This window comes from Neolamprologus brichardi, chromosome 18 (assembly GCF_056152115.1).
Source record: "Neolamprologus brichardi isolate AB-2024 chromosome 18, ASM5615211v1, whole genome shotgun sequence".
NCBI classification, from domain to species: domain Eukaryota; kingdom Metazoa; phylum Chordata; class Actinopteri; order Cichliformes; family Cichlidae; genus Neolamprologus; species Neolamprologus brichardi.
The window spans coordinates 9,489,479-9,516,341 of NC_142121.1; the positions used below are offsets into that span (position 1 = coordinate 9,489,479).

Below are 26,863 nucleotides of genomic sequence, written 5' to 3' on the forward strand. Positions count from 1 at the left end.
TATCTGTTTATTCTCTGGTGCTGCCGTTAGATATTTTCTCTTCTAATAATCTAATCTGCTGGTGTTACGTTATGTAAGATGTCCACGCTTTTATAATACTCCACGGTTTTAGTGTTTGGATTAGAAAGGAATTTATGAATTATTGCTCAAAGTCTATTATTTCCTGAATGAAGGCGCATATTCCTGGCTATAATTGGTTGGAATTTTCCATGGGACGTGATCTGGCTTCCTATTGGTGGACTAAGCTGTCAGTCAGGCAGACTGGCTTTGGCTTTGGTTTCTAAGAGCGGCTCGCGAGCGCCAAAGAAGGGAGGAAAAACGCGAAGATGCATCACTCTGCTGTTTCTCCCAGACAGTAAAGTGGAAATGAGCTTTTAAAAGCAGAATTTAAGTTGAATAATTTATGTTGGGTTGTTACAGCGTCCCAGTTAATGCCACAAAAATATAGCATTTAGTTTTTATTTTTATTTTTTAAAAAGGGGTTACTCGTTGTCTAAGGAGCTTGGAAAGAAAAGTGTCTGGACTTCTTTAAGGTGCTTGAGAATCCTGGAAATAAGTTTGGAGAAATGAGGAACATTGGGTTACTCGTTATTTATTTAAAGGTTGTAATACTAAGACAAGTCAGTCAATGAAATAATAATGTTTGGTTGGGTGTGTCCTGATGCTACAACAAACAAACACACTATCTCTGAGGTTTTTCATGAAGCATGTTTGTTGTTGAATTTCAGTGAAAAGGTCGAGCAATTAATGGCTTCATGGCAATTTTCACTCTTTTTAAGGCCTCCAACAGCCCGACGTGGGCTCAACCTAACAACAGAGGAATGGAAAAAAACATTCCCTGGTCTGATGTATCAGGATTTCTGCTTTTGCTTGGTACAGTACAATTTGACTTTCACAACATGAAAGCATGGATTATTTCTGCCTTGTATTCTTGTAAAAATGGTGGTGTTGTAATGATATGTTGGCGGAGGCGGCGGCGGGGTGGGGGTGGGGGTGGGGGGGTTGGGGGTGGGGGGCGGCACACTTTTGGCCCTTTAGTATCAACTGAGCATTGTGTAAATGACACAACCTACCAGAGTATTCAAAGGAGCTTGCAAAGAAAAGCGTCTGGACTTCTTTAAGTTACTTGAAGACGTTTCACCTCTCATCCGAGAAGCTTCTTCAGTTCTAGGAGTCCCAGATTTAAACCTAGTGGGAGTATCCTAGTGGGGACACTCCTACTAGGTTTAAATCTGGGACTCCCCACCATTTGACCTTAGAACTGAAGAAGCTTCTCGGATGAGAGGTGAAACGTCTTCAAGTAACTTAAAGAAGTCCAGATGCTTTTCTTTCCAAGCTCCTTTGAATACGATGACCTGGATGACTGAGAACCTTCACAGACACCTACCAGAGTATTGTTGGTGATCATGTCCAACTCACAGTGTACCCATGACCAGATTCAATAGAGCGCCTTTGGGATGTGTTGGAACAGAGATAAGCATTGTTTGGGTGTCTACAAATCAGCAGCAACTGTGTGATGCTATCGTGTCAATTTAAACCAAAAGGATTGTGTCCAGCATCTTTTTTAGCATCTTCTATGCAGAATTAGGAGAATCATAAAGACAGACTCACTGGCCACTCTTTTAGGTACAAGCTGTGTACATTATATAAACTGCAGATCAGCGAAAGGCACAAAACCTTCAGATTTCTGTAACAAAGCAATAATTTGTTATAATGATTTAGATGTAGAAAAACGTAACTTCCTGCGCATTTTCACTGTGACTCACCACACAGGAAGGCTGGATGGATTTCAGTGAAAGGGCTGAGCAATTAATGGCTTCAGGGCAGTTTCGCTCTTTGAAAGGCCAAATGGCCTCGTTTTGACCCCAGAACCTGACACTTGACCCCACTGCGCTGCCGAAACCGCCATGCAGTGACTCACCTCACTAAATGTAGGACCTCTGCAGAGGGGGTGTGTATGATGAGAAAGAGGGCGGTAACCACTGCAGTCCTCCAGTAGTTCTCCTGTCACGGTTATTGACAGTATTACTGGTCGCTGCTTGTAGAAGAGTAAATCTAACATTTTTATTTAACAGGTGACAGGGGCCAAGGAGACAGAGATGGCTGGCGCATCGGCACCAAAGCGACAGGACACCCGGAAATTCTTTGAGAATCTATCCGGCGCTGGTAAATCCATCGCAGTGCTGACCAGCGGCGGAGATGCCCAAGGTAACTTAGTGAGGTTCCATTATCGGACGGCGCTCCTGCCCTAATGAAAATAGATAATTTCGCGTAAAAGTGCTGCCGAGAAAGCACCAGGAGAATAAACTCCTCTCTTAAAATATGTTATCAGACGTGTTTACTGAGGCTGACGTGGTCTTTTGCACATATATGCATTTTCTCAAAGTGGCACGCACTGCCAGAGTTATGCTACTTTAAGTATAAGCGGTTCTTCCCCTAGTGTGGTTGTAGGGTTAATTTTACTCCCTACCTCTTTGTGGAGATTTGGAGAAATATGTTACCTAGAGGCCTGGATACAATGGATGTATCCCCTCCAAGCTTGTCAAAAAGCGTGGTGGTCAATCAAGGTGCATAATTGCATGAAAAAAATAAATAATGCATTTTATTTGCCTTGTATATATTTATTTTTTCTTGATACCCATTATTTACAAGGTATTAAGCAAATCACAGCGACTATTACGCAACAGCTGCCCTGAAACCCTTGTCTTACACATTTTTTTACATGGATGCTGCAGTATACTATTTATAACCGCTTGAGGAGGTATGAAGTAGTAGTAGTAATCACGACCTGCTGGAAAAAGATATGCTCGGATTGCAGCAGGGATGAGGGGGGGCAGTTTGGAAAGCTGCAACGAAATCAACAAGTGTTCGCGGTAATTAAATAATTGAATCCTCTTATGTGGGGAGTCGCTCTCCTTATCATGCGTTCTGCACCACTGCAGAATCTATATGGGCTGTGTTCCTGTATTGATTGCCTGTGTGTCCTGCGTCCCTGTGCGCGTCTAATGGCATACGCATGATCTAAACAGCAACCCAAAGCTGATAGTGCTATACACTGCGGTGTGCACTCAGTCAGGTTTCGCCACTGCTTTTGGTGGAAAAGCGTAAAGTCCACACCTCCTGATGGAAATTCTTATTCTTATTCTTATTCTTATTCTTATTCTTGTTATTATTAAAATCCCTATAAATTATCGGTTCAGGCAAAAGTTGACAACGCCATTAAATGTCATCTTATTTCTTTATATTAACTATGATTTTTGCAACTTCCCCTCATTTTAAAAAAGAGTCATGTTTCAGCAGAAATACACGTATTTCATCACTGAAGATGAGTCGTGAGGAGGACCACCGTGAAGAAGCCAGACTAAATTACTCGTCTTCCGGCGTAACCTTTCACAGTAAAGGGTTTCCCTTCCCCTTTCCGCTGCAGGGCCTTAATTTTGAAAGAGACCTGCAGTGACTTCCTTTGTCCTTGAGTCACTGTAGTCATCCGGAAGTCACGAAGGGTTGAGTCGCCTACGTGAGGGCGAGCTGGTGTGCTGTGATGTGCAATGTGCAAAGGAAACGTAAATAAGTTACTGTGTGTGGATGTCATTTTATCCATAAAATTAGGTTCTATGATGACAGCCTAATATAAGTGGAACATTTTTTAAAAAAAGGTGAAACAGTGATTTTGGTATTTTTATGTGTCTAATAGCGTCACCATTCATTCATGTGATGTTCCAGAAACAGCACTAGAGTGTATTTTGTTGGACTTCTATATATCGATATTGGAGTGTAGTATCGGCTCTATGCGTGCAGTGCAGCAGCAGAGCCATTGCTGCCTCTGAGCCAGGCTGTTACATAACACACAGTGCCTCGTTTCTCAGTTGTCTCTGCAGCAGAAGGCAGCACATGAGTACCTGTGTAGAATGTAATAGAGCCAGCCTCTGTAGTAACAATGTGTAAGAGTGCATACTCCTGGCAGCAGCTGAGATTTAATTATAACTACACTTGGACATTGTTTCCGCGGTGTGAAATTGATGCGCACACAGTCCCTCTCACCAGGGTCAAAAGATAGCAGGACCAGCTTTTGAATGCCTTTCCTGGAGAATCTCTCTGCAGCGGAAGCCTTTAACAGCCTCGAGTGTCTTTAAGGAGGTTTTTTCCCCACTTGCCATTGTCACCAAGAATAATTAGGTTTGTTGTGATATAATAATCACATGTGGACAAAGTTTCTGATGTCTATGAGCACTGGTTCCATTCCACATTTCTTCTGAACGTGTATATTTTTACTACCTAGTCATTAAAAATTAAAAAATACAAAACAAATACAAACCAAAGAAATGAACTGTAACTGCATGGTACTGTTATAATGTAAGACAGTGTAATGCTAAAGTTTTAAGAATCATTAAAGAGGATCTTTATGCTTTTCCTTATTTCCTTTTTTATTTCAGTCGGTAGTTTTGTGAAATATTACAGGCTATTTTTCAGACTTTCGTTTAGCAAACTTTACAGTTTTCTGAACCCACAGGAATATCGGTGCTTCATGTGCAATGACAAATTTTTGCCAAGGCAGATTTCCCGACCGCTGCGGAGAATACATGCCCAGACTGAGCTGGAGGCGTTTAGTCATTGCAGCAGTCTGGGAGGAAATACTAACAGCATTTCATGATTTGTGATTTAATCCAAGAGCTCAGCTGGGACACGACACACACACTCACACACACATACATGAGATGATAAATGAGATGTACTCACGGTCGCTGTTCGCTCTTATCTGTCTGTGAAATCCTTATTCATTTTTTCTTTCTAATTTTGTAAAACTCAATTATAGTATCACACAATTCAGCTCAATTTCACACATTTGCCAGGTCCCCTCTGACCAATCAGCACTTTGCAGGTCTCTTAGCAACACTAGCTTGTGCTGTCAGCACTCGTTAGCAAACACTGAACAGGCTGAAACCACATCCAGGCCTCCATACTGTGTTTCTTTTTGTGTTGGGTGACTCCCCCACCCAACCCCCACCCCTTAGTGCATTTGTCTTAGATGTCACCTGCCTTATAATGCCGTTGCTACTTCCTCTAGGTCAGCAGGAGTAGTTTTGGTAATGGGCAAGTTAATTCATTCTTTTACCTAAACAAGGTAGTTAATGATCATAAATAAGAGAAGTGGGGAAAACAAAAACAAAGATTAAAAAAGAGATATTTTTAGTCTCTTATCAGAAAATTGCAGGCAGCTATTGATTTATTGAGTCATCCACTGACAGAAAAGTGAGTTTATGAATATTTGGATCATAAGAAACCCTTGAAAACCCCTCATTAATACAAACAGTCTTTGTCTGAATTCCTGCATATGATAGTTTTGAGATACAGTATTTTTATACATTATTAATACGTTTATTTTTATTAGTTTGCTTTGTTTACCAAATTATATTTGAACATTCATCAAACACAAAATGATGTGACTTGAGAGATCGATATTAGCCACTGACACTGACACTGTCATCTTATTTGCTAATAGCCTGATATCAGTCAACAAGGCTGATGTCAGCCTGTTTATCAGTGCTTCTCTATCTAAAGCTGATTGCCCATGCAGTGGCCGCCACTTAAACCATTATTTCTGTCTGTTGCAATCATTACAAGGTAAACAGAAAACTTTGTTTATAGTTATCTACAAAAAATGTATGATTGCACACATTTGACTGATTGCAATGCCTTTCCTGAAGAGTTCATGTTCAACTTTTTTTCCCCCAGCTAAGCCTTTGTTGTTTAGCTCTGGCCCTTTGCCATGGCCCTGTTGGCTCTGCCAAGCTTATTGAATTGAGCTCTTGTAGTAATGCCAAAATCGTGACATAGTCATCCAAGGAGTAGACCCATCCCATACGCATTCTGCAGACAAGGGCCAGTAAAAGGGATGGGTTGTTTACTCCATGTGGTGTGGGAAGAAATTTGGCGAGGTGGTTAAGTTGGCAGAGCGTGCTAGCTTGTGCTTGCTGGGCTAAATTCTGGGATGCATGCAATGCCTCACCAAACTGGACTCACTGAGATCTAACATGCTTGTCATTCCAATGCTTTTCCATAATTGGCTAATTAATTCTTTATCCCTATTTTGAGTTTTTAAAGTGACCTTTTCTTTTTTACCAGTCATCTATATTCTCATTGCTCTTTATTCATTGATATGCACCGACCCTATTAGATTGATTGATTAGCTGATGGAAAGAAGAAATAATCAGTAGCAATTACGATAATGATTCAGCCACTTCACGTGTTAATGGCATAAAAAGCCAAGAGTCAGCTGATTCAGCGTCTTGTTGATTGGATGTCTTTTTCAGAATAACTTAAAACTGTTTATTATTAAGATAAGATAAGATAATTGTAAATTACCCATTTCTGAGACAAATAAAGTCTATCTTAGCTTATCTTACCTTTAATTTGGTAAATAATCAGTTCACTGATAAGTCAAAATTCAAAGATGAAACAGTGGAAGATGTATTTGTTATTTTCAGCCGTAGGGCTTGTTTCTTTTTTTCAGGTTCTCTTATTACACCTAGCGTTAGGATCATTAAAGTTTTATTACAGCTCTTATTCTGTATGCAGGTTGCGACACAGAATCAAAGTAACATCAATACCACCTTCAGTACCTTCTCTCAGCGTTTTTACACATCAGATATTTCTCGTCATCGTGCTTTTATGGGAGTCTTCGGTGATGTAAAACTGCACCTTCACTGTGATACCAGACTTAGCTCAAGGTTTATGTTTTGTTCTGTCTCTAATTTCACTAAGTGCTCTTTCAGACACTTTTATGTTTTGACACAAAATCCTCAGAGGGATTCTCACTTGCAGTCTCCTCTCCTGGTCTCCCTTTTTTTCAATCGCGTGTACCGCTCCTGCTTTCTGCTGGTCTGTCTAGCTTTCTGCCACGCCCTGTTTGTGCTGCTGCTTATACAATCACATTTATGGAAACATCGTTTATTTAGTTCACTGACAGATCTAATTTCTTAAATGTCAAAAGCACATTAGAATAAGACCGACGTTAACTACTTTCTACCTCCAGTTTCTGTGTCTCCCACGTCCTCTGAAAAGGTTAAACTGCTGCTAGTCGCTGCGCTGCAGTTTTAATAAACATGGTGGTTCTTCATTAGCTGACACCAAAAATATCTTTAAGACCACTTTGTCAGCATGAAAAAGACGGACATGGTTCATTTCCCAACCTGTCAAACGTGATATGTGAGAAACACTGTTTGTTTCTGTATCAACCCCAAACTCTTTTTTTCTCTATTTCCAGGTATGAATGCAGCTGTCCGGGCTGTCGTGCGGATGGGCATCTATGTGGGAGCAAAGGTCTACTTCATCCATGAGGTGAGGCATGACTCAGGCTTTAGACATAGCCCCAGGAGAGTCTGCAGTGTCGTCACACCACACGAGGAACTAAATTAGAACTGACGAGTCTTTTTTATCGAGCTGTGATTGTCTGTGATACAGCCAGCAGGACTCAAGACTGCATGTTGCTCTGCCTTTGTAACTGAATTTGACCTTAAGGAGTCATTCAGGTGGCTGTAAAGTCTCAAAACTGAAAATGTGAATTTCATTGTTTTATTTTTCTATTGGGGTTAAATGCATCGTATCTGCAGGGTTGCATAGATGTAATCACATTGTGTCAAATCAGGTTTATGAAGAGAAACGCAAACATGCCACAGACAAGTCATTGTGCTGTTACTGCCTGTTGTTGCAAAACAAATTATATTTTGTTCACCCAAATTCACCCAAGTGTAGCTGCAAAAACCTCTGTACACATAAAAATCAAAAACTGCACAGTGTTGGCTGCCCGCCACTTCATTTTCGTCTCCTTAAACTGTTCTGTGAAAGCTGTTCTGTTCCAACAGATTTAAGCATTTCACACCTCACTTCATGCTGTTTAGTTGCTATTTTGAAAAGATTACCTTCAATCACCCACACTGACTACAGTCATTGTTTATGGCTCTGGTCGTTAAGCCTTTGTTTTTCAGTCATTAAGATCTCCAGATTAATCCCTTTACAGGTAGTGACCTTGTTTTTGTCTTCTTGGCCTCCACACTTGTCACACTAAAATGAAAGTGGTGCCCTTGGAGTGTCTGTGTGTGAGCATTTGATTGAAGTGGAGTGTATTGACACTTAAAACTGTGTCCACATGGAAATTTGAACCCACTATGGGCTCGTTTTGTGTTTTTAACCTACTGGAAGCAAGGGCATGGATTTGCATACAGTATGTGCTCTGACCAGCTGGCATGTAACCTGGATCATAAATTTTCTACTGGAAAACCTTGACCTCTGGCATTCATGTGAATATTACTTTGACAAGTGCCGCCTACTGTTTGGGCTCTATCACAGATCACACCTACTGTAACAGCATTTGAACTTAAACGTGCTGCCGATGGAAATAATGATTTGATAGTGATAGTAACTATAGTAACTCCTTCTTTCCTGAGTCTCTGAAAGTCATCGATATTGAATGTCTGAGGATGTACAGTATGTGCATTTTTAACTGGACATGATGCCATGAACGACGGGGGCAGACAGACGTGATCTGGTCTCAGTGTAGATATAATTGGATTACAAAGGGCAGGCTTCATCCTTCACTTGCTACACTGTCATGTCCCCATCAGCTTCAAATAACCACTGGGCTGTGAGTAATAACAGCTGAGTGCCACAGTGCTTTTATTTTGGTTTGGGACCATGGCCTCACAGTTTTAATCCCTGAACACAACACAGCAGTTCCCTAAAAAAGCTCAACCTGACCCACAGGGTTGTCTTCAAGTTCCTATTGAGTTTTGGTTCAATTTAAAAATATCGCGCACCGTTCTTCATTTGTCTTTTGTCAGTTAAAAAATAAAGCTTTTTTCAGTTTTTGCCAAGTTATCAACAATCCGGTGAATGTCTGTCACACTGATTGCTCTTCTCAGGGTTACCAGGGGATGGTGGACGGTGGAGACAACATCAAAGAGGCGAAGTGGGAAAGCGTCTCCAGCATGCTGCAAGTGGTGAGCAGATCAGTGTTCAGCTCACACACACCGCACATTTCTTCTTAATGGGCTGTAAACAGTGAAACAAACTCAGTCTGCTTTGAGAAAATTACTGTGTTTTGTAAATACTGTAGACATTTTAGCATCATTAAAAGTGTTTGGTAAGGAAACCTCTATAGTACTTATGCTGGTACGTGTTGTCATAGTGGACATGAGTGACTTTTACTCAAAGGGACACAGGCGACAATGCTTTTAGCTTGCAGCTTGATGATACTGAAGTTCAATGAGACCTTTTCACTGAGTGAACAGTGGGGATAAAAGATCTTGTAGGTCAGCGATACTGGAAAAAATACAGTCTAAGAGGACACAATGTCCTAAAAAGAAGCCAAAAGAATCTTTAAAAAATTAAAAAAATCTTGAAAATCATGACAGGTTTTCTTTTATTGTAATGTTTGTTTACTTTAGGGTGGAACTGTCATCGGGAGTGCCCGCTGCAAAGATTTCCGTACCCATGAGGGCCGGCTGAAAGCTGCACACAACCTTGTGCAGCGTGACATCACCAACCTGTGTGTGATTGGTGGAGACGGAAGCTTGACTGGGGCCAACCTGTTCAGGGAGGAATGGAGCAGCCTGTTGGAGGAGCTCCTGCAGCAAGGTGACTCCTCACAACAGGAGGTTTTGTTTTTAACTTTAACACCGGGCTGCCCTGCTTTTACAAGTGTAAAGGGAAACTTTCTCCCTCCTTGTTTTTTTGTTTAGGTTTGATCGATGGGGAAGCGACCCAGAGAAACTCCGAGCTCCACATCGTCGGTATGGTTGGCTCCATCGACAACGACTTCTGCGGCACTGACATGACCATTGGCACCGACTCGGCCCTGCATCGGATCATTGAGGTGGTGGACGCCATCATGACCACTGCCCAGAGGTGAACAATTTCTGAGAGAGGTCTTAATAGAAAAGATATAAACTGTGTTTTTTTTTATATGCTTCAGTGTAAGGTAAAGGTTGTTCCCCCTCTACTGAACAAATTTAGATCAACCCACTGAGTTTCAGCATAAATGCTCTTTTTTTGTTTGTTTTTGACATTATTTCTGTTTTTTTTTATAGCCACCAGAGGACGTTTGTCCTGGAGGTCATGGGGAGACACTGCGGGTAGGCATCTTTTATTCCACACACACATATACATAATATTGCGTGACATCCACTTAGTCTTAGTGGCCACAAAATCATATGCTTAACCTTTTTCAAGTATGTAATCAAATTCTTTAGAAAGCATATTTAAGACTTTGAAAATGTCAAATGATAAATGTGGAATGTTCAAATACCGACGAGTCAGACTCCAGCTAAAATGTCAAAGCAGTATTTTATGCAGATATATTGTATGACACTGCAAAGGTGCGATACCATGGTCCAGAAAATTTAGCATTGACAGCAGGCGAAATGAACCCACAACCTTTGAATTGCATCGCACGTGGTTGACTAGAAGTCCAATGCGCTGTCCATTATGCCACAGAGCCTGCTGATTGGGCATACTGATAAGGGTAGTGAGTGGAGTGCATTCTGGCTTTGGTGAGATTTCTGTGTAGCAAGAGACTAAAAGAACTGTCTTTAGTGAGAGCTGAAATGTATGATTTTATAAATTGTGTATGTGTGCAGATATCTGGCCCTGGTCAGCGCCCTGGCATGTGGAGCAGACTGGGTTTTTATCCCAGAAATGCCTCCTGAAGATGGATGGGAAGACAACATGTGTCAGAAACTGTCTGAGGTGACAAACACACACACACACACACACACACACACACACACTGTTTCCACTGTAGTAGCTTATGTTTTAATTAGAGTGGATCGTTTTCTGTCTTTGGCTAGGGACATATAACAGAAGTCATTTAGCTAAGCAAGTTTCTAATAAAGATTTACATGACAGAAAATATGTTAGAATAATTAAGCAAATTGAAAATACAGTGTAAAAAGTGAGAACAGTAATCCCTGTCACAATAAAGAAACTTATAAATGACATATTGGAAGTTTACAGCTGTCAGAACTTAGTATAATGTGTAGAAGTGCTTGCTTTGATGTACGTCAGGACATCTGCACCCACAGAATTTTACCAGTTTCTCACAATGCTCTGATGGTACCATACTCCAGTTTTCGTCCAGTCTTTGCCACAGAATTGTGACTTGTGTGTGGAAGCAGACATCTTTAAACTTCCCCAGCTATCCACAGTAAAGCAGGAGTCCCTCAAATTCGACTTTCACTATAAAATCGAACTCACATTTGAACCGTTTAACTATTAGTTGTGCCACAAGGGCTTCTATTTCTACACGTTTCAGCTTGACTCACATGCTGCCTTTTCATGGATTTAATTTTAAGCATCTAAAAGTAGAAAGTTTAATGTTTCCTGTGAGATTTTTTGTATAACAGGAATCTTTATAGTTTTCCCCTGTAATACAGTGACTCTGTTGGCACTTGAACCCACAAGCTTTAAATTACATCTGAAGGAAATCACTAGAAGTCCAAAGCGCTATCCATTGCGCCACAAAGCCTGTTGAATGCTGGGTGTTGGGTCAGTAAGCAAACCTGCAAAACGCAACCCAGAATCTCCAAATCATTCGATTGTAATCTTAAACCTTCCTATAAGTAAACTTCAATTTAATTTCAAGCTGGAAATTAGAGTCCATAAAAGCAGTTATGACTGAAAATTAAATGGCAGGAGAATTGGAGAAAATCAGGCCCTTGAATGGCAACCTCTGATGGGACTCAGACCTACAAACTTTGAATTAGAGCTCAACTGCCAACTGGCAACACATGAAAGACTACCATTAAAGTTCATTCTGTGTTTAGTGAACCTGAATAACTAACCAGTTTGGTGGTTACACAGTCCCAGTAGATCAAGATGCTTCGTGCTGGGATGACTAAAATCACACTGGCCAGTAGCTAAGATGTAGCAGCACTTGGTCTATAACAAAGGTTCTCTACACACTTTAATAAAGTGACTCTGGTGGGATTTGAACCCACACCCTGTGAATTGCATCTGACATGAGCCGCTAGAAAGCCAATGCGCTATCCATTGCACCACAGAGCCTGTCTGAGTCACTGTTGCCTTCAGTTCAAGTCTGTTCATACATTAACAATAGTAGCACAGGAAATTGGGTTTCGTAATGGCAGTTAGTTAAGAAAGTTATATGGTAGAAAAGTTTGAGAGAAGAACCTGACTCTTGTGGCCGTCAACCCCACAAGCTTTCGATTACATCTTGACTCTTTGCCAGTCCAATGTGGCCACCACATAAACACAAGACTATTCTAATGTTTATCACAGACCATTTGAAGACCTGAAGAACATTGTTTTGTTTTTTTATTTTCCAGTCAGTCTCATATGATTAGTATTCTTGTTATTGTCCAGATTCGATCTCGAGGTTCCAGGTTGAACATTATCATAGTTGCTGAAGGCGCAACTGACCGACAAGGACAACACATTACCTCTGATTTTGTAAAGGATGTGAGTAGAGCTGTGTTTCAGACTGACACAGAGGGGAACCAGAAGCTGGACCAGCTGGTGGATATAAACATGAAAATGAAAAGCTACGGCAGAGCAACCTTTCTGTTTTGAATCCAAACATTTGCCACATGCCACACACATAGGAAAGGTTTCATTGTGATATTATAGACATTCATGTTTCGGTGTCATGGTTTCTTTAGCTCAGTAGACACTGATATGGAATGACTCAAAACTCAAGAAGTTTATTGTCATTTCGTATTGTGTTACCCAGCCTGAAACGAAATACTGTTTCTCACCAGCCTCTGCAGTGCAAAAAGCAATACAGTTTAAAAAGAATAAATACAGTTTAAAATGATCTGATGTCTTTAAAAGTTTTTAAATAAAAGGGAAATATGGTGTTATAAAGTGTACCCTGTAGATCAGCTGATTGACTGTTGATGGCACTGAATGTATATTTCAGCCAAATTACAGCAGAGGGCAAAGAGAAAGACTACCAAACAAAAAGAAATTCCTAAATTTAAAGTTTTCAACAAATTCAAAATTGTCTTTTAGAAATGTTTTATGAGAAAGGACCAAATATGTGAACACTGCATGTAAACTGAGCTGTAAATAAAATAAGGTTCTGCAGTCAACTTTAAACTAACCCTGCTGGCTAACAGCAATAGTATAAGTAAATTATTGATGTGTCTCTACAGCACACTGCTTTTCACGACCAGTTAACTTCACATATGAAGCTTCTCCCAAATTGTGGCAAACGTCTGCTGATGAAGGGCAACCTTTTAAACATGGTGCTCTTTGGAAACGCAAAGGTCTCTCAGTAATTAGCGCTCAGACTTATCCTACGTTACTGGTTCCAGCTTTTGGCAATGCAAAACATTTTCTGTCATGTTTTAAACTGCCTTTGCTTGTTTATATCCCTCTAGAATCGTGCTGATAAGAAAAGGCTGAACATTATTATTGTAGCCGAGGGTGCCATAGATCGCCACAACAAATCAATAACCCCTGATTATATCAAGGATGTAAGTACGGTCACGAAGCCTGGCCGATACACGGAGCCACAAATTCTCCCTCAGAAGCATGGGCCACTGTCTTTCGTGGTTTGGATGTTGGTTTCCTTCACCATGGGAGCACACCATTTCGTGTCCTGTATGCTGTTGTATTTCGTTCTTTTTTACACATTTCATTTGGCATGTTCATATATCCATTTATGAACCATTTATGGATGAGCTGTACGGTTCTCTTTGCACCCTTTATTTTGCTTTATGCCTGTTCACTTTGCATGTGTATTACATGACAGGAGATGTTTTGCATGATTTCTCCTTCTTATTTTTTTTCTTTTGGCACGTCTTTTCTTGTTATTGTATGTTCCTATGAATGTTCTTGTTTATTTTTAAGATACTATATAATCTTGCTTTATATAATTATTACATTGACACTACATATTTAGTAGAAATATGATTACATTCTTTAGAAATTTGGAATTTTTTAAAGTGAAACCCTAAATGTTTTTTATAGATATATTGTATTTAACTGGAATGGCATATATTTTTAAGCCCTTTATCCCAACTAATAATTCATGTTTACTATTCAAAACCAGCTGGTAGTGTGCCGCCTGGGTTTCGACACCAGGGTTACTATCTTGGGCCATGTGCAGAGAGGTGGAACACCCTCAGCGTTTGACAGAATCCTGGTAAATAGCAATCAATAAATAAGACTCATATCATGGATTGGTGAAAGTCAAAAAAAAAAAAAAGTTCTGTGCTCATTACTTCCCTCTGAATGAACTTTAATCTTTGCAGGCAAGCCGCATGGGTGTGGAGGCCGTGCTAGCATTACTGGAAGCATCTGCAAACACCCCGGCCTGCGTCGTGTCTCTGGTTGGCAACCAGGCTGTTCGACTGCCACTTATGGAATGTGTTCAGATGGTAAGTATGTTTGTTTTAGAGACAGATATGAGATTGTTAGGTTTTATAATAAAGGTCAAAGGTCCATCATCAGAATCAGAATCTTTCCGCTAGAGGAAACCATTTTGTTGAAGAGATGTGGCTAGAATTTAGAAAGAGATGAATTTTGGAAAACAAAAATACAACAAAAGCCTCAAGTTATATTGGTCTTTTCACTTGTCCTAATTTTCGTTCGTAGCAGGAGTCACAAAGAATTATGTGTAAAAGCAACTCTGGTGGAACTCGAATTTTTGAATTGCATCTGAAGGGAACCACTAGAAGTACAATACACAAAGCCCAATGAATGACTAAATTCATGCTGGAAAAAAACTGAGATTTTGGTGTAGCAGGAACCTTGAACGAGGTTTAAGTACATGTAAAGTTCTCCCCGTTAAATTAGCGACTCTGGTGGGACTCGAACCCACAACCTTTGAATTGCCTCTCATGGAATTCACTAGAAGTCCAACGCGCTATCCATTGCGCCACAGAGCCTACAAAGCCATGTCTTGATTACCCAGAATGTGGCGTAGAATTCACGTAGGTAATGTGAACGTCCCTAGAAACCCCATTCTGAGTACCTCCTGTGCAGATGCGCATTTGTGTGCAACCTGGATCTTCTTTGCTTTGCAAAGAATTCAAGGGAAATAAAAACCCTGTTGAGTTAGTGATTCTGGTGGAACGCAAACCTAGAAAATTTCATTAACAGCCAAACTCAACTCTACTTAAATGACAGCCATATGCTACTACAAGTAGTGTGGATTCTGTGCTTAGTAAACTTGAGTATTTCATTTCCTGGTGGTAGTAACACATTTTCAGTTGACCAAGGCACTTTGTTTGGATGACTACAATCGAGCTGGTCAAAAACTAAGATTTTTGTGTAGCAGGAACCTTCAATAAAGTTCTCCCCGTTAAATTAACGACTCTGGTGGGACTCGAACCCACAACCTTTGAATTGCCTCTGATGGAATTCACTAGAAGGCCAACGCGCTATCCATTGCGCCACAGAGCCTACAAAGCCATGTCTTGATTACCCAGAATGTGGCGTAGAATTCACGTAGGTAATGTGAACGTCCCCAGAAACCCCATTCTGAGACTCCTGTGCAGATGCGCATTTGTGTGCAACCTGGATCTTCTTTGCTTTGCAAAGAATTCAAGGGAAATAAAAACCCTGTTGAGTTAGTGATTCTGGTGGAACGCAAACCTAGAAAATTTCATTAACAGCCAAACTCAACTCTACTTAAATGACAGCCATATGCTACTACAAGTAGTGTGGATTCTGTGCTTAGTAAACTTGAGGGTTTCCTTTCCTGGTGGTAGTAACACATTTTCAGTTGACCAAGGCACTTTGTTTTGATGACTACAATCGAGCTGGTCAAAAACTAAGATTTTTGTGTAGCAGGAACCTTCAATGAAGTTCTCCCCGTTAAATTAACGACTCTGGTGGGACTCGAACCCACAACCTTTGAATTGCCTCTCATGGAATTCACTAGAAGTCCAACGCGCTATCCATTGCGCCACAGAGCCTACAAAGCCATGTTTTGATTACCCAGAATGTGGCATAGAATTCACGTAGGTAATGTGAACGTCCCCAGAAACCCCATTCTGAGTACCTCCTGTGCAGATGCGCATTTGTGTGCAACCTGGATCTTCTTTGCTTTGCAAAGAATTCAAGGGAAATAAAAACCCTGTTGAGTTAGTGATTCTGGTGGAACGCAAACCTAGAAAATTTCATTAACAGCCAAACTCAACTCTACTTAAATGACAGCCATATGCTACTACAAGTAGTGTGGATTCTGTGCTTAGTAAACTTGAGGCTTTCATTTCCTGGTGGTAGTAACACATTTTCAGTTGACCAAGGCACTTTGTTTGGATGACTACAGTCGAGCTGGTGAAAGACTAAGATTTTTGTGTAGCAGGAACCTTTAATAAAGTTCTCCCATTTAAATTAACGACTCTGGTGGGACTCGAACCCACAACCTTTGAATTGCCTCTGATGGAATTCACTAGAAGTCCAACGCGCTATCCATTGCGCCACAAAGCCTACAAAGCCATGTCTTGATTACCCAGAATGTGGCGTAGAATTCACGTAGGTAATGTGAACGTCCCTAGAAACCCCATTCTGAGTACCTACTGTGCAGATATACATTTGTGTGCAACCTGGATTTTCTCTGCTTTGCAAAGAATTCAAGGGAAATAAAAACCCTGTTGAGTTAGTGATTCTGGTGGAACGCAAACCTAGAAAATTTCATTAACAGCCAAACTCAACTCTACTTAAATGACAGCCATATGCTACTACAAGTAGTGTGGATTCTGTGCTTAGTAAACTTGAGGGTTTCCTTTCCTGGTGGTAGTAACACATTTTCAGTTGAACAAGGCACTTTGTTTTGATGACTACAATCGAGCTGGTCAAAAACTAAGATTTTTGTGTAGCAGGAACCTTCAATAAAGTTCTCCCCGTTAAATTAACGACTCAGGTGGGACTCGAACCCACAACCTTTGAATTGCCTCTCATGGAATTCACTAGAAGTCCAACGCGCTATCCATTGCGCCACAGAGCCTACAAAACCATCTCTTGATGACTCAGAATGTGGCGTACAATTCACATAGGTGATGTGAACGTACCTAGAATCCCCACTCTGAGTACCTACTGTGCAGATGCGCATTTTTTGTGCAACCTGGATCTTCTCTTTGAGTCTCTGCTGGGACTCACTTACAACCTTTAAATTGTATCTGATGGGAACCACTAGAACAGTATCTGATTTTTCAGGGAGAGTATCTGAAACAACATTAAATTTTATAATAGAGAAATGCTACTTTTGGAATAAAATCCAATTCTAAAACCGAACATGAACCTTGGAGGAAAACATTGGTATATTAGACTGTTTTGTAAAATGTAAAACATTAAAGAGCTGCATCAAATTTCTGGCTAGTCACTTTTCTGTGAGTTCTTCTTTATTTATCTCACAATATGTTATTCAGTTAGACAGTCCATCATAAAAATCAAAAACTTAAATAAAGACAACTAATCTGACAGAATCCACAGTCAGCCTACAACATTAACAAAGCAGATAAAATTAAGAGATGAAACAGGCCTGTGTATGTTCTCAGTCAACCAGGTCATGGTAGTCTGGAGAATTTGAAGAAGATAAATTATCCTCTTCAGGTTTGTGAAAATGGAAACACATTTTGCTACTTCAGTTATAAAACAGCTGGCACAGAGGTAATTTCAACCCTCACTCCCACCTCAAGGTACCACAATAGCTCACATGATGGTGGGGGTGGGACAGGGTCTCACAGAGGTTTTACCCATTTAAGGAAATTGGGCCTCACCTTTTTCACACCTTGGCTCTATTATTCTATACTGCAGATTATGTAACAACCCACATGAACAATAATGGGTCTATGACCGTCAGGTTCTCCTCAAAAGGGACAGCCCCCAGTAGGGGTTAGTTACCTAGGTCTCTCTACCAGTTGTTTCAGAACTGAAAAAGTCTCTTGGATGAAAGGTGAAATGTCTACACAAACCTCAACAAGCCCATTTCCCTTCTTTTTTCAAGAACAAGAAACAAGAAAAAACTACTAACCTTGACATTTAGCATTTACCAGCTTAATGCAAGAAGATATAAAATAATTTGAGAAACATTTATTTTCTGGGTGAATTGCTGGGTTGCACACTGTGAAGCTCCACAGAAGAAACAAAGCAGTTTACAAATCAAACAGTGAAAGATTAATTTTATGCCAAAGAAAAATATGAACTTGATTCCTGGAAAAAAAAAAAAAGATGTGACGATTAATTTTAAAAATGACCTAAAATAACTACAAAAGCTTGAGAGTCTCTTCAAGCAATAAAGGTTGCTATTATGTTTGCCTCAAAAGCAACTATATAGTTGACAAAATTGTTTATTCATTGATTTTTTACAATTTTTATTCTTGCAAAGAAAGAGGTCTTAAAATAAACGTACTAAAGGGATGTAGCTGGAATTCAAAAAGAGATAAAATATGGCTTTCATGCTGTGAGACTGAAGCAGCTATAGTGCTGGGATCACTGGATCGAGGTGCTTTGAGTTTCCCATAACTCCAGACACTATTTACCTGCAATACAGTTAGCAGGCAGCACTGCCTCACCAGAAAAAAAATGCCCTGTTTTTTTTGTCATCAGACTCAAGAAGTACAGAAGGCCATGGATGAGAAGAAATTTGATGAGGCGGTCAGACTGCGTGGCAGGTATTTGTAAAATTCCACTACGCTGACATGATTAAACACCTGTAGGATTTGTTATGTTTATATATAACCAATCGACATATTAGTAGATTAAAAATACATAAAGCGCTTAAATGTTGCTCAAGCCAGGAGCACTGGTTTGAATGTTGCACATGATGTCTGACACTATACACAACACAGAAGTTGTGTATAGTACGTTTTGCGGTTTGACAGCATCCCACTTCCTGCTTATCTGTGTTAACATTGATCTCTTAATTACTCTAAATGTTTGCCCTGCTGCATTTACAGACCAGAATTCATTGTGGATTTTCCACATTGTTTAACTTTTTTTCCATCTGCAGGAGCTTCGAAAACAATCTGAGCACTTACCGACTCCTCTCATTTCGCAAGGCAGATTCTGAACTTCCAAATGTAAGTATTATCACTCTCAAATATTAACAGCTAAAATAATTTAATTAAACCAGTAAAATAATAACTACCATGTTTATTCTCCAAATGTGTCTTTCCACCAGCTGCTCTGAGAATTGTACATTAGCGTAAGGTATTTCCTGGTCAGGTGTATTGTGGGTGCTGCAGTCTTTTTGTGACACTAACACAGTCTGTCTTTCTATAACTGTCCATCCTGAGGGAGAGGAGGAGGCGGGGGATGAAGAGCAGATTGATGTATGTGATGAGTGAAAATGGGGCAGCTGAGCAGGCTTTTGATCAGCGTCTGAAGCTTCTGCAGGTGTAGGTCATACGAGGAGCTGCTTTGCAGTTAGTTTGACCATCTTATTCACTTTGGCTTCTAATAATCTTCCCAATGCTGAGATAAATATGTGTGGATTTTAGTTTCTGCTACTTACCAAGTCTAAAACTAATATCCACTTTATTTTAGTTGTTGTAAAATGGTGCCACAAAAGGACAGCGTCAGTGCTCTTCACCTGTCGTTCTGTCTGCCTTTGCTTATTTCCTCATGGCTCTGCTTGGATGCTTGGAATTAGAAATGTAGACATGCAAAGAGGTGCATTAGCGCTGCAGTGCAGGACTCCAACCAGCCCTGCTGCCAGGGATAAGGGCAATGAGGGTGTGATCTGCTTCAAATCACTCTGAAGTAGTCTCCTTTATAGATGTGTTTTCGCTGACTCTCAACTCAAACTGGACAGGCTCCAAGCTCTTTGTTTTATTCAAATATGGTTAGTGGTTGTTAAACGTAAAGCTTTCATCTGTTGAATATTCGTTTTTTATAATCTTTTTTTTATCTCAGCATGTCTATGTTCTCCAACTGTTTAGTGCTGTCTGTATGCAGCAGCCAAAGATTTTTCAATCTTTGAAAAATGATGAAGAAATTGTATTTGATCAAACAGAAAATAAACGTAATCTGATTAGGCTTCAAAAACCAAGGTTTGATTCTTGGCAGTTTTTGATGCTGGTATAGTTTCTGCAGACACATTTCTGTATGACCTTACCGGGTGTTGTAGTTTGATTCCACTTGTGCTTGCTAGACTTCAAAAACAGAGCAAACTGTGTGAGATTTGGTATTAAGCATTTATTGAGAGAGAGTTGGAAGCCTGTCCGTTTTGAGGTACTTCACGTCATATTTATATGTGTCATTAACCCAATTGAAAACAAGAACATTGCAGGCTCAGTTTATTATTGGAGCACAGCATAATGCATTCTGTGTTGTTGGGTGTATCCATATTGCATTTTGCAATGTGGACCACATGAACCCGAGTTTGACTTTGAAATAAGATCCCCTCTAAAGTTGGATTGAAAATTGTTTGGTAAGAGCACCATTTGCGTTTTTGCCAAATGATTCAAGACTGAATGGCAAGAAAACTGCTAAAAAATTTTGGTAAAATATTCATTTGACTGTTGATATTTTCAGTGGCTGTCATGACAAAGTAGCTACTACTTCACTGCGTCTTTTAGCAGCATGTGGCTCATGCATGAAAGGCTATCACTGCCTGCTGCTGTGTGAGGCAGAGTCTCTCCTGATGACAGATGAAGCCATGATTATGGCTCCATGACGTCCAAACTGAACCATTTCAGTCCAGTTTTTGTCCAGTTTGCCTCATGCCATGGAATTAATGGCATGACTGCATTGCCGGTAAAAGCTGCTCATAGATATATTCTGTGTTCGTACACTAAATATAGGAGTTGGGCCTAAAGTATGAATATGGTTTAAAATTTGAAAAAGCTTAAGGGTGCTACCACATATCACAGTACCATGGGGTTCTGCTTCCCCCACTGTAAGGTTAGTACTGAGTGTTACATGAGTGTGACTGGTGCTGTGTATCACCCACAGAGCTCCTTTAATGTGGCAGTAATGAACGTCGGTGCCCCAGCAGCAGGTATGAATGCTGCTGTTCGTTCTGCTGTCAGAGTGGGAATCACCGAAGGCCACAAAATGTTTGCTGTCAACGATGGCTTCGAGGGATTCTACAAAGGACAGGTGAGATTCAATGTACATAGTTGTCATTCAGCCAACTATGTACAAATATAGAGTTCCACGGATATCTGTTATTGGGCTTTCTCTTCATACCGTATGTTATTGAAAAACCGAATATAAGTTACAATTTCTATGCTGATGACACACTATTGTCCCTTTCATGAGACATGAGACAAAATCCTGATTTTGAAGGATTAGATTGGCTGAAAAGTGAAGCTGGGGTCCCTGACTAATAACCCCACTAAGTATCACAGTGATTAAAGAGCAGCTGCTTAATTGTAGATTCACTGTGACTGTCATAGCCAGTGACAAGATTGCATATTGCCAGCACACACCGTAAAAAAAAAATCCTAAAAAAACCCAGTAATATTCTGGCAGCTGTGGCTCCAAAATAATACCATAAAATAACAGAAAATAACTTTCCCATGAAAATACGGTTATTTTCAGTAATGACAATACAGTTTGTTGCCCTAATTTTACATGGGATTTTGCCTTTTTCACATGCTTTTAAAAATTAAATTAGGAACAATTTAACGTGATTAAACAATGAAATTACCTATAAACAAGGTCAATGAATGTGGCAATATGAATAATAATACTTAAATGTACAGAAATATACAGTTAACTTAAACAATAACAGACTGCATTCATGCAGCGCTTTATGAGACCCTCAAAGCGCTTTACAATTCCACTCAGGCCACCACCAGTAGGTGGTAGGTGAAGTGTCTTGCCCAAGGACACAACAACCGAGAGTGTCCAAGCCGGGGCTCAAACCGGCAACCTTCTGATTACAAGGCAAACTGCCAACTCTTGAGCCACGATCAATAACAATAATAATTGCTTGATGTACAAAAAGTTTATATGAATCATTTTATATATTTTTCCATAGCATTACATTTGAATTTAACATTTCAATCTTTCAAATAATGGACAAATATTTGTGAAATTATGATGCATTTGTGAATGTATTTTAACAATCTAAATATGCATATGTACAGACAAATACATTTAAAAAGCAAGAAAATTATGTTTTATTACATTTACAGTGATTTTACGTTAATTTACATTTGAAATGTAAAATCACAGTCTATTTAGGTGAATTTAATGATATTCTACAAGAAAAGTACAAAACTGTAAAATACACAGTAAAATAGTTTTATATTGCATCTTACAAAAATGCAAATGTCATGAAAGTCTTTATTGTTTATAATTTAATTTAAAAAAAAGTAAACATCTATATTCATTACATGTTAATTATTTCAAGACTTCAATCCAGTAGTTCAAATTATTAGAACATTTCCTAAGTTCAATCAAAAGCAAGAATTGACATACAGAAATGTCTAAATTCTGAAAACTAGGGTTGCACTCTCAGTGGTCGGTTGGGGCTCTTTTATCGTGAACTGCTGCGTCAGTGTGGCATGGGGGTGGCAACGCTGAGGTGTTTTTGAAGACCAGGTTACTTTGATAGATTCTCTGTAGGGTTCAAGCCCGAAGAATTCACTGAAAAGTCAAGCTGAGTAATAACATTGTCAGTAAATCATTTGATAGTTTGGATACAATGGGCAGGTACTTTGTAAAAACAGTGGATCAATCATCACCAACACTTGCTGACAACATGACACATCACAGACTACAGAAACTCCACACTGGACTTCAAATAACTTTGATTCAGTGCCTTTCAACTCAGCCTTAATATTTTAAGATCTTAATTTCCAAATGAAATGAAAAATGTGCTTACAGAGAGCAATATGAACCACTGAGCATCAGCCTGGTCGTTTTTTTCTCCTCATCCTAGGTAAGCTGCCCCTGATGTTGTCATCAGGACAGTCGTATTTCCTTTCCATGGGAAGTGGGCTGGGGCTGGTGTTTCATGATGTTCTTGACTTGTACTTGACATTGTAGTTCCTCTCAATCCTGTGGTCATCCGTGTTGCTTCTGCACCTTTTCCTACCACACGTTCCCATTTAAGTTCCATTAATGTATAATGCTTTAATACAGCGCTCGGTGAACAGCCAGCCTTTTCAGCAGTGGCCTTCTGAATCATCAATCATCTTAATCATCAAATGGAGCTCACAACTTAGCTGTCATATATTTATACATTATAGAATATTTATTCATATGCCTGTGACTTTACTTGGTTTTTAATGCTTCATGGTTGTTTTTTTTTTTATGTTTTTCCCACTTAGTCCTTGTATGATTTTTAACCATGTGAAGAGTTTCTAACTTCCCTCAAGTACAGTGAACATGAATGAAATTTCTTTTAAAAAGCAGAAATTCTATCTCTGATGTTTTTGATAATTTAGACACTGACACAATAATTTTCAAGGGGGTGTTTATCTGGTAGATGGCTTTTTTTAATAGTCCCAGTGAGATCTGTGAACCTTTTCTGCCATGCATTAATTTGCTTTGTTGCGATACAAATGAGCTGCCTTTCTCTTTCATCAGATTAAGGAGATCAAATGGGGAGATGTTGGTGGTTGGACTGGCCAGGGTGGGTCACTGCTAGGGACAAAAAGGTAATCTGCTGCTTTATATACCTGTTATTATAAGCCTACATCATTTTTAAGTTTCCTCTTGATGAGGAAGGTTAAAAATGAGGTTGAGGTCGGCACTGACCCAGTTTTAGGTTTTTATGCATAAAGGTGCCATTTAAAGTTGTTTATCGCATCAAGGCTTTCTGACTTTGTCAGGAACCTTTATTTAAACAAAACAAAATGAAAACAAAATTAGAAAATGTTCTGGTGAAAATTATGACCATTGTATTGTTACAGTTGGTTTCAACTCTGTTAAAACAATAATTAGTGCCAAAACTGAAATCGTAAACATACTGTGAGCTCACTAACACTGTCAGAGAGATGTTAGGGGCTTCTCTCTTCACCTTTTTGCCTCCTTCCCGGAGTAAAAAGAAAGTGGTAACATCTCTTGGATTGCAGTACCTCCTGGCTTACATGGCAGGCCAACTGCTGCAAATGTCATCAAAATGACCCTGCGATTTCCAGGTTTGCGTGACAAGAATAAGTGACAACTTCTTTTTATGCAAAAAGCAGCATCACGGGCTGTGTAATTCTGTGCATCGAATCGATAGAATTACACAGGAATGTTACTATAGTTAATAATATTGACATAAAAAATAAATAAAACTTATTTATTTTAGAGATATGTTATGTTACATTGTTACAAGTTTTTTTTTTAATCTCTTGAGTTTAATTTGCTATAGTTTCGGAATGAAAATGAGAGGTGTGCTGCTAAAAGAAAGAGCCTGAGGGCCACAGGAAAAATATTAAAACCCATCTTTTCATGGATAAGGAAGCCTAACAAGATTATAAACAATTTGAATGATAAACCACTTTTTTGAGGGAACTTTTTGGTTGATTTAAGACACAAAACTATCCATTAACATAAAAGATAGTAACAGAAAGCTAACACCAAGAGGAAGGTTAAATGCTTTAACATTAAATGTACATGATAAAGTGTTATCCCCTTTGCCTTTTTAATGACTCATCATTTTATGTGTCAGAACTCTTCCAGGAAAACATCTGGATAAGATCGCTGAGCAGATGAGGATTCATAACATCAATGCTCTGCTTGTGGTCGGAGGGTTTGAGGTATGTACAACCTTTCCTGGTTATTGCAAATGAAAGCATTTTGTTTGTAATCGCATTTTATCAATATTGTATCTTTGACCATTTTTTATCATTTAGAAAAATACAATGAGGAAAAATCTTAAATTCAGCTATTGTTTCATTTAAAAAAAGCTACTGATAATGTAAAAGCAGAGTTATTGTGCAATGTAAAATGGCTAGCCTTATTGTATCAGCATTATCAAGCACCGTCTCCCACCAGCATTTTACGATTGCCATGTGTTGTATTGCTCAGCATTTTCTGGTCCATTTGTTTCTCACCAATTTACCCAATTTGACATTTTAAATTTGCAAAACACATTTTCTATATTAATATTTTTTCAAAATATAATGAAGACATATTTAAATTTTTAAGGCTCTCTCCCTGTCTGTCCATGTGTCAGTATGAGCTGTTGGCCAAGCTGCAAAGCCAGCATGTATATAGATAGATTTAATGATTTTCAATACATTGAAATGGATGTTTATGGTATTTTGATGCTTTTCAAGCTCTTTGTCCAATCGAGAGATTAAATGAAACCAGCATAAAACTTTTATTTTAACAAAGAACTTTAACAATTCAACCATGTCATTTAAAAGAAAAAGTTTTTGACTTTGGTAGCTTGGCCAAAAATGAATGTTGTCTCTGTCTTTGTCCTTTTATGTGAGGAGCTGCAACATTGACTTCCTGTGTATGTCTCACTGCCCGTCATGATTGGCCTGGCTCTCTCCCCTTGGCTTCTCCTAACAGTACATTCCTCACAGACGTTTCTTCATCCCATCGCTGACTTTTCATTTCATACTCCATTTCTTGAGCTCCATCTCTCATCAGCAGTTCCCTCTCACCTCAAAGCCGCCTCCTCCTTCACACCCACCACAAGTTAACTTATGATTCCTAAAGCAAACATGTTCAGATTATTAGTTTGCATGTATCATAGTTATGATTGGCTAAAATTTTAGCTTTAATCAATATATAACAATAGAAGTCAAAGTAAACGTTATCCTAAGCCACTTTTAGTAATGCAGTGATTCTTTTTTACAGTAGTACCTAGCTCCTGCTGTAGCTGAAGAAGAAATGAAACATCTTGCAGAAGTTGGTGAATAAAGTGAAACATTTGATTTCCATTAGACAAAATCAAAGCTGTGCAATGCTCAGCATTTGGTGCTAGCCCATGAATCAATTAGTGGACTATACTCCATTTTATAGTGGATAATATCTTCTTCTTGAGTGTAGTATGGCTTTTGGACACACCTTTGCTATCTCCAGTAAGTTCCCAGCTCTTCTTGTCATGTTTTTTCCCTCAAAACTCACCTGTGTCCTCTTGTCCACTGCACCTTCAAAGTCCTGGGGATTAGAGCTCTTCACTTTTCCCCCACTTGTGTGTACATACTCAATGACCACTAAGACGCTGGCTCTCACTACTGCAGGCCTACGTGGGATTACTGGAACTCGCTGCTGCACGGGACAAATATGAGGAGTTCTGTGTGCCCATGGTTATGGTCCCGTCCACTGTCTCCAATAATATACCCGGTTCAGACCTCAGCATTGGTTCAGACACTGCTCTGAATGCCATTACTGACGTAAGTGTGGCTGGGCTAGAGAGAATGTATGTGTGTGTGTGTTTGTAGACTTAACACACATGCACAGTTCGGGATTTGCTGATTGCCAGCTCACATCCTTGCATTAACAAGCAGTAGGTAAGATTTAGTTCACAAGTCAAGACAGTTTAGATCTTTTTACAGGATCCATTTGTTTTCTAGTTTAAATTCAGAAATTGAAAATATATTATTGTTATTGTTTCTTATTTAGTATAAATTGTCAAAAATTGGTTCTTAATCTTGTGCATGGGCTTAGAGCTGCCATTAATTGAACTTTGTCAGCTTAGCAGTAGTGACAAAAAAAGCCAGATTAAAAAACAAATATTTGAAATTCTGACCTGCTCATTGGTTCGCTCTGAAATGAAATCAGCTGTGCCTGGGTAAGATTTTTAACTTCCAAGTTTTCACTTTGAAGTGCCGTAGTTTCACTAACTGAAACTCAGGTCACATGACAGAGACATTTTAAGAAGCACTCAGTGCTAGTGCTCTGTAATGTTTTGTGTAAACGCTGGCCTCCCGCTTAACAACCAAACTTGTGTTTTTGCAGAACTAAATGGAAAGTACAGACTTACTGCTTT

At 39.4% G+C, this 26,863-nt stretch overlaps 1 protein-coding gene and 5 non-coding genes across 16 annotated transcripts in view; 1 reads left to right on the top strand and 5 right to left on the bottom strand.

Annotated features, from left to right (window-relative positions):
- The first annotated feature begins 1,978 nt into the window (after window positions 1-1,978).
- LOC102784417 (ATP-dependent 6-phosphofructokinase, platelet type-like) overlaps window positions 1,979-26,863 on the top strand; it is a 32,862-nt gene continuing 7,977 nt past the window's right edge. For 3 of the 11 annotated variants that reach the window (XM_006808435.3, XM_087832634.1, XM_087832636.1), the window contains exons 1-16: window positions 1,979-2,208; window positions 7,265-7,338; window positions 8,919-8,996; window positions 9,444-9,633; window positions 9,738-9,903; window positions 10,086-10,130; window positions 10,635-10,743; window positions 13,398-13,493; window positions 14,072-14,164; window positions 14,274-14,399; window positions 18,577-18,641; window positions 18,980-19,049; window positions 20,926-21,072; window positions 23,515-23,585; window positions 24,587-24,674; window positions 26,115-26,267. In XM_006808435.3, the coding sequence (XP_006808498.1) occupies window positions 2,100-2,208; window positions 7,265-7,338; window positions 8,919-8,996; window positions 9,444-9,633; window positions 9,738-9,903; window positions 10,086-10,130; window positions 10,635-10,743; window positions 13,398-13,493; window positions 14,072-14,164; window positions 14,274-14,399; window positions 18,577-18,641; window positions 18,980-19,049; window positions 20,926-21,072; window positions 23,515-23,585; window positions 24,587-24,674; window positions 26,115-26,267 (1,680 nt within the window). In that variant the 5' untranslated portion in view covers window positions 1,979-2,099. Of the gene's footprint in view, window positions 2,209-7,264; window positions 7,339-8,918; window positions 8,997-9,443; window positions 9,634-9,737; window positions 9,904-10,085; window positions 10,131-10,634; window positions 10,744-12,378; window positions 12,475-13,397; window positions 13,494-14,071; window positions 14,165-14,273; window positions 14,400-18,576; window positions 18,642-18,979; window positions 19,050-19,265; window positions 19,302-20,925; window positions 21,073-23,514; window positions 23,586-24,586; window positions 24,675-26,114; window positions 26,268-26,863 lie in introns of all 11 variants that reach the window. The other 8 variants (XM_006808437.2, XM_087832635.1, XM_006808436.2 and 5 more) reach the window with 6 other exon arrangements.
- trnar-ucu (transfer RNA arginine (anticodon UCU)) lies at window positions 14,818-14,909 on the bottom strand. The gene is given in 2 exon segments: window positions 14,818-14,853; window positions 14,873-14,909. It is a non-coding gene; the product is annotated as a tRNA-Arg (tRNA).
- On the bottom strand, window positions 15,335-15,426 carry trnar-ucu (transfer RNA arginine (anticodon UCU)). Its single transcript is given in 2 exon segments — window positions 15,335-15,370; window positions 15,390-15,426. It is a non-coding gene; the product is annotated as a tRNA-Arg (tRNA).
- On the bottom strand, window positions 15,850-15,941 carry trnar-ucu (transfer RNA arginine (anticodon UCU)). The gene is given in 2 exon segments: window positions 15,850-15,885; window positions 15,905-15,941. It is a non-coding gene; the product is annotated as a tRNA-Arg (tRNA).
- trnar-ucu (transfer RNA arginine (anticodon UCU)) lies at window positions 16,367-16,458 on the bottom strand. The gene is given in 2 exon segments: window positions 16,367-16,402; window positions 16,422-16,458. It is a non-coding gene; the product is annotated as a tRNA-Arg (tRNA).
- On the bottom strand, window positions 16,884-16,975 carry trnar-ucu (transfer RNA arginine (anticodon UCU)). Its single transcript is given in 2 exon segments — window positions 16,884-16,919; window positions 16,939-16,975. It is a non-coding gene; the product is annotated as a tRNA-Arg (tRNA).